Raw genomic sequence first — 7,500 nt, 5'->3', positions numbered from 1 at the left:
AGAAGGAAGGCCTCACAGATTTGGGATCTCTGTTTTTTCTTCTTCTGAAAATCTTTTCCTGGGTGCCTCATTGTGCTTCTATGTTCCCATGTCAAAAAAGAAGTATGCTTGGCTGGGTAAATCCTCTGGCATCTAGGTGCAGAGATAAAAGCAAGACTAATCAGCAGTGTTTTGCAGTTTTATCTTGTGCCTGTAACATTCTGAATAGGCTAGCTGCTTCTGGTCCGAACAAAAAAATATCTGTCTGGGGAGGAATCAATGAACTTGGCTATGAAATCTTCTGACATATGCTGATTGTATAACCAGGCTCATTTCAAGATGACTGTACCAGTAGGAGCTGCCCTAGAGTAGGCCTTAACAGTATCACAGCTGACTTTTATACAGTGTACAGCCATCTGAGTGGCCGGATTCACCATGGACAAAATATGTTGCTTAGACTCCATGCCATGCATACCCAGCACTATCTTGACAATAGGCAATTTGGTCATCTGAGTGTGACAGTTTGCGGCCCTGAAGGCCAGAGCAGAAGAGATATGCACCTTAATTTCCCCACCTATCCATGGCCCTGCTGTCCTTTTCTGAGGGAAGGGCATTACATAGTAATTTAGAAGAATTATCAGAAAAGAGAGAGACAGCTGAAGGATTAGCTAATGGATTCTTAAAAAGGAATTCAAGGTCTTCTGGAACCTTGTATTACCGGACTGGCTATTTAAGAGCAGGAGATTGCAAGTCAGGAGCTGAAAAGGTTGATTTTAAAGCATCCAAAAAGGCCTCCAGGACTGGAGAAACAGAGGAGGAAGCAGAAGTGCCCACCTCCAAGATGCTATAGAATCTCTTTTAGACATCAAAGATTTGCCTAGGCTTCTACTCAAAACGCTTATATTTAAAAATGGTCTACCCAAAGGATGCCTCTTCCACAAGGGAATCAGGTAAAATGGAATACTCATCTGAAGAAAAGTGACCAGTAGGCTAATGAATGGTCATCAGAATCTTGAGGCCTCTTCCTCTTCAGAGGAAGAATCTATGGTAATCGTCTGAGAGGTGGGGGGGGTGTAAATAAAGGTGGTTTAAAGACCATAATAGCCTTAAGCAAGCTCTGAGAGAAGTCCATCTACTCCTTCTCCCAAGGAGGAGGAGATGAGGGGACATGCTTGGGTTTCTGTAACTTTTTCTTTGGGGTGACATCTGCTTGAACCAAGTTTGGAGGTTCCAACCCTGAGGCACCTCGTCAGTTTTCTGGGAATCTCTTCTCTAAATAAAATCTGCAGGGTACGTTCTGGTCCATCTGAAATGATAATCGTTCCCCCTTCTTAATAGTAGTAACAGTCTCTTTGGACATTTAATTCTCTTGACACCATACCATCCTCCAGCAGGGTCACGATAGAGGGAGTCAGAGGTACCACAAGTTCTATAACCGCTGTGGGTACATCAAAATTCAACAGGGCAGACTGAGTGTCAAGCCTAAACCTCTTGAGTTTTTTTTCTTATGAGGAGAAGGGTACGTCCAATGTGGTGGGATGCACCACCTTGGAATGGGACAGACGCTTAAGGAGTTGGGTGTCCCAGAAAGTGTTCAGTAAAGAAACAGGATCTCAAAGTCTTGGGCACAAAATTAGAAGTTGTGTACTCACCATAACCTGGGCATCTGTGTTGTGCATTTTCCTTCTTCCTCAACCCATGGGTTCAGATCCAATTCTCGGATCTGACTTGGCCACATACTCCAGACTTTGGATTTAACTCTCGAGCTCCTCCCTCTACTCATAATGCCTTAGTCCACCCACATTTTCTCAGATCGAGTTTGTTGCCACTAGGCCCATACAGTTAGAGAGAGAGGGATAGCTGACAGAGAAAAGTGCTGAAACTTGGAACTGAGGGTTTCAAAGCACAATCCTACAGGTCTCTCCAGAAAGATGAAGGTTGGGGGATGGATGGGAGGGAAGTTGAGGAAGAATAAAAATGGGCAACACAGATGCCCGTTATGGTGAGTACATAATTTTTAAATCTGATGTGGGGACAGAGTCCCCAGCTACGTTGGTGGAATGTTGAGAAGTCTCTTTCTGAAAAGGAAGTTGGAAAAATGGAATAAAATAGCATCTAGATATGAAGTTTAGCACCCAGGTACCTTTTGTTACATTTGTCCAGGCTTCTGGGTGCAGAAATGATGGTCACCGACTGCCTCCAGAGATGGACAGTTGAGCAGTGTTTCAGAAGGATTTGAAGGTCTCTCCGGAAAGGAATCTCCGAAACCCTGCCTTTGCAAGCCTCCTCTGCCTCTAGGGTGATACCTCCCATTACAATTTCCTCCTCTGCTTCTGGAGGAATTGTCCCCACATGAATCTTGCAAAGGTCCCGGAGATTTTTGGAACTATATTTTCTTACTGCCTCTCTGACTCCTAGAAAAAGTCCATTGAGAGGTTGAAAATTTGATTCCTATGGCAGACAGAGTCTTTCCATCCTGTCCACTGCAGTTGAGTCTCTTTTATTGACGGCCCAAATAAAGGTGTGCCATCAAAGCGGGCATTGATAAAGGACATCTTCAAAGGTTTCACAAAGTCACACAGCCACATCCAGGCATTTCTCCTTATGGCAATGCCAGAACCAGCTGCTTGTGACTTACCTTCAGCTGTGAGAGAAATCAACCTCATTGAAGCATTTGATATAGACAAAGAAGTGGCCAGCTGCGAAGACGTTATTCTGAAATCCTCTACAGACATGAACTCTAAGGCACTATTTGATAGCTCTTTGGTCAAATATCTCTGAAGTCTTCTGAAGTGTGCCAGGTAAGTAAGAGACCTCAGGGCAAAGGTTGCTGAGGCAAAGACTCGCTTTCCAAAACCATCCAAACCTTCTACCCGTTTGGTAGATGGACAGAAGCGCTCTGTTCTGCTAGCTCTTGCTTGATGGCTGCCACCACCACTATAACATCAACCGGGGCCTCCTTTGCTCCACTGGGGTTGGTCTTTTGGAGAGGCTAAGATTTGTCAGGTCTCTTCTGAAAAGGTTCTACAGTATCCGGTTCCTTCCAAGCCTGGCAGGAAACAACCGATGAGTTAAAGAGGTTTTCAGAAGACCAGCCACCTTTTTATCTAAGGATCTCTAAAATATCTCCAAAGCAGATGCCATCCAGTGACAATCGGGGGACCCTTCTCCATCAAAATCAGCATCCTCCATGACAGACTCCATTGGGGAGTTTATGTACAGCCTCTTGCGCATTCTCTTCCAATGCACTTCATCCATGGGATCTCCAGGGGAGGTATCAGAAGAGAGGGGATGTTCCTCTACCAGAAGAGATTGGACACTTATTGGAACTGGCTGTTCCTGTGCAATAGGTCTGATAGACTCAGAGCAGATGAGGGAAAGGAGGTAGGATGCAAAAACTGACAAGGCAGTTCTCTAGATAGAAAAAAAAAGGCTGTTCCACAATCTCAAAGGCAGACAGACGTGGAGAAGCCTCAATAAGCCAAGCTGGAGCTCGAATGCAGAATTCGACCACCCTTGGATCCGTGCCTCAAAGATGAACCAGACCCAAACTGTCTAGGGTGGAGGCTCTGAAGGGCAGATACAGATCTGACAACACTGGAATCAATCCCAGCCCCATGGATCTGACGCAGACACTTCAGCTCCGGGACCTGTTCCGGTATTATTAGAACAGAACCAGTCAGGAATAACGGAGTTGAAGAAGAAACATTCTCTGGATCCAATTCCAGACCTCTTGGGGATTTTAGATTCTGGGACTCCGAAAAAGCTGGTCAGATCAGAGAAGGAGAGAGAACAGTACAGGATGACATAGGGAGGCTCACGGATCCAACAGGGGATGAAGACGGTATGACCCCCACCTGGATCTGAGCTCTGAGAAATTTTTCCATCATCGTATCCACATCTGCCTCTGATAAACTTCTGGAGGACCCGGAGAATATTGTTGATGGAGGTCTTGAATGTCTCTTAGGAGTCTAACAAAGGGAACCACAGAGTAGGATATATACATTTAATAGTACACTGCTGTTATGACCGCCAGGTTTTTGATCCTAGGATCCAAAACAGGCACCAGCAGACATGCCGATATAATTACCAGATCTGAAGATTTCAGATCAGTAAGGTTTGGATCCAAAGGTCTGGTCTTAAAATTCAACACTGTTGGATCCAAGATCTTACGGCTTTTGAGTGGAGGCTGCGACGAAGACCATTCATCGGGGATTATTTTCTTAGCTCCTACAGAGTAGATCTAACCACATTAGAGGGGGTTTGAGCCCCTGAAGATGTAGCAGTAACAGTCTTAACACCAGGAAGAAACTAACAGGGAGGACGAATATTAACAGTCCAAGACAGAAAAACAACTTTTATAAGTAGATTAAAAGGGTTAACTCACAAATATTCACTATTCAAGAGCTTGAGAAAGGAACCTGCATCTGAGCACAAGGGAGGCAAACAAGATCTGAAGTAATGCAGATGGACTAAGGCATTATGCATAGAGGGAGGAGCTCAATAGTTGTATCCAAAGTCTGGAGTATGTGGCACAGTCAGATACGAGGATCGGATCAGAACCCCATGGGTTGAGGAAGAATGAAAAGGACTACATCAGATGATTGGCAAGTTGAGCAAGCTTTAAAACTGTGTTCTGCGCCCAGGCAGAAGAAACACTGGATATGGAGTTCTTTGTAGGGAATCTGCCTACTGCATTCACACATATCCCTCCTAGCTGACATCTAATAAGATAGACATAGTGAAAAGCTAATGGTGCCAACAACATGAAAATCAGACCAATGAAAACCCAAATGACCTGCCCACTAAATTAAAAAGGACACTTAAAAAGAAATGACTTACCTCATTCACAGCCAAAGAATGGCCATATCTGGCAGGTACAGAGTTTACTGTTGAATTCAGCTGAATCCACTCTCGAGATTCAAGATTGTATCTAGCAAAATAAAAATAAACAATTGTTTCTCCAAGACAATGACATTACTCAAATTTGCAAATACAAACTGGCGTACATTCTTTACCACGCAAATTTCCTGATATTATCTTCACTTTGAAATCAGTGTGCTGCTTAAAGCAAACTGTATTTGAATTCACTAGCACAGAATTCAACTTAGTTGGCAAATAAGACGGTGTTAATAATCCATTTCCAATCATTCTGAAGCAATACAAAAATGTGCAGTAAAAGTCACCGTGGCAGAATTCACTACTGCTGCAACATATTTCAAGTCGAGCAGTAACACAACAATGCTCTGTCAATGCTGGACTGAGAGACTACCAATCAAGAGAGTTAGCATGCACAGCTGCCAGAGCAACGCAGTAGTAAAACAGTGAAGAAGCAACAAACAAGTCATGAACACACAAATACAGCCATATGTTTAACAGAAATACTAAGCACTCAGAAATACTTCCAAGTTCTACATTTAGATATAGTGCAAATATATATATATATATATATATATACATATATATATATATATATATATATATATATATATATATATATATATATATTACAGTGAAAACTTCAGCAAGACATAGAAAACTGTTATAAATAATTTAAAAGCAGATCAACAGAACATTACTGACAGACATACTTAGTGTATCAGGTTATCTGCAAGGGGCCTTCTGCACTGGTTAAATACTTGGTTTTCTTTTTGTTATTCTCATCTCACCTACTTTCCTCTCTCTCTCTAGCTGCATGTAAGTTTTACACAGGCACATAACGTGGCATCATGCAACAGGCCAGGAGAACAGACTTAGTCCCAGCAATACATAGTTCAACCCCAGCCACTAAAAGCATGATCTGCACAAAGGGACACAAACAAAGCAACAAGAAAGAGTAAATATATACTTCCCATCTTAAAAAGTGCGCTCTATTCTCAACCTCTTGAAGGACAGAATGTTCAAACCCAGGGGGATGATGAGGGTTAACACCTACTGTGTGTGTATGTAGCTATCCTATCAGACCTCAAGGGCCTTCTGCACTAACCACTGGGAAGAATCCAAAGCAGTGAAAATAAAACCTCCAGGACAGCACAGTCAGAAAATGGGCAAAATGTGACAGTGCAGAACGTCAAGTCCAGTAACACTAATATGCTAAAGGAAGCCTGACTGCTTCAATAATAATCCATGTAATAATGCCTGCTGAAGGCAACAGCACAAGAGTCTACAATGGAGAAACTCCTGAAGCAGCACCAAAAGCAACCATGAACTTGGCAGAGTGACCTTTCTTGGCAGCATGAGTTGTTCTGGTGCCTGATGACAAAACACCATACAGTTAGTAACCCTGAGGGAAAGAAATTGTTTGGCTTCTGTAAGTCTCTTCCTTCCTGGGTCAACGAAGGTGAACAGATGTTCTCTCTTCCTTAACTCATTCAATCTCTCTGAATAAAAACCTGAGTTGGAAGTGTATGTCCAGGGTATGGATGACACTATCCCCCTACCCTATCTAGCTAGCTTTCTAATAGTTTCTGCTATGGAAAGAAAGAAGGGGCACAAATGAACTAAATTAAGGACAATTCTAACATCAGTTTTAAATGGAAATGTGGGTTAGTCCTATGGGGCACCCAGTCCTTGTGAGAAACCAGGGCCATTCCCTAAATACTTAGGGCTTGAGAGTCGTATCAAATCCAAAAGATAAACTTCAGAGATGCTGAAACAGCAGGCACTAAGCATGAAAGAAACTGGAAACCAAGATGCAAAGAGCACTTGTGGAACTGCTTAACCCCATTTACTAGTGAACATTTGAAGACTTGCCAAAAACATTGCTTTTGCCCAGCTTTTTTTTGGGACCCCACACAAAAAAGGCTTTAACAAAAAAATGGTTACATATACTCACGTGAACATATTAGGAAATTGCTGTAGGACAACCACCCAACTGCACTTTGACTTTGAATGGGAAAAAAAAACACTTAATGTCATATTTATACCACAAAATTTAATAAGAATGTAAACCTCACTGCTACACAAATACATGACCCAGGATTCAGCAAGCTCTGCCGCAGTCTTGGGAACAGTGCAGAGAGCGCTGCTGCCACCTGCTCTCTTGGATGAGCAATCCAAGACAAGCTCCCGGGGCGTGCATGGCTCCTACACACTCTTCTCTGCATGGACTGAAAGCTCCTATATGCTAATTACCCCATTTAATTTGGTGAAACCATGCAAATGAAGTGAATTAAGCGATCAGGAAGCAGGCAGGTGTCTGTGCAGGAATAGTGTAACCTTATACGAAATGTGATAGTTTACTAATAGCGCCACATTTTCTGGAAGTCTAAAATAGAGGCATGACAGCTCCAAAGAAAGCATGTATTCAATGTAGTAGAAATGACAATGGGCAAATATGCGGCCACTGGCATGGAAAATAGTTGCAAAATTATAAAAAAAATAACTTTGTTTGGCTGATTTCGTCCGTTTAAGCGGAGGGCAGTCGCACTTAAGCTGAGGTAGAACTGAAAGAAAAGAAAAACTTGGAAATCGGCACCAAGCCCAAATCAGCATTCTGCCATAATAGTCAATGGCATGCAT

At 42.7% G+C, this 7,500-nt stretch overlaps 1 protein-coding gene across 1 annotated transcript in view; it reads right to left on the bottom strand.

Moving 5' to 3' along the window:
• The window catches only part of ATRN (attractin), a 2,639,854-nt gene that overhangs the window by 2,311,876 nt on the left and 320,478 nt on the right, over nucleotides 1–7,500 (bottom strand). The window contains exon 5 of the mRNA XM_044064458.1: nucleotides 4,822–4,912. Within this exon, the coding sequence (XP_043920393.1) occupies nucleotides 4,822–4,912 (91 nt within the window). The remainder of the gene's footprint in view (nucleotides 1–4,821; nucleotides 4,913–7,500) is intronic.

This window comes from Protopterus annectens, chromosome 2.part2 (assembly GCF_019279795.1).
Source record: "Protopterus annectens isolate FY-2018-M chromosome 2.part2, PAN1.0, whole genome shotgun sequence".
Lineage (NCBI taxonomy): Eukaryota > Metazoa > Chordata > Ceratodontiformes > Protopteridae > Protopterus > Protopterus annectens.
The sequence above is the reverse complement of the archived record's forward strand: the minus strand, read 5'-3'. Positions and strand labels throughout refer to the sequence as shown.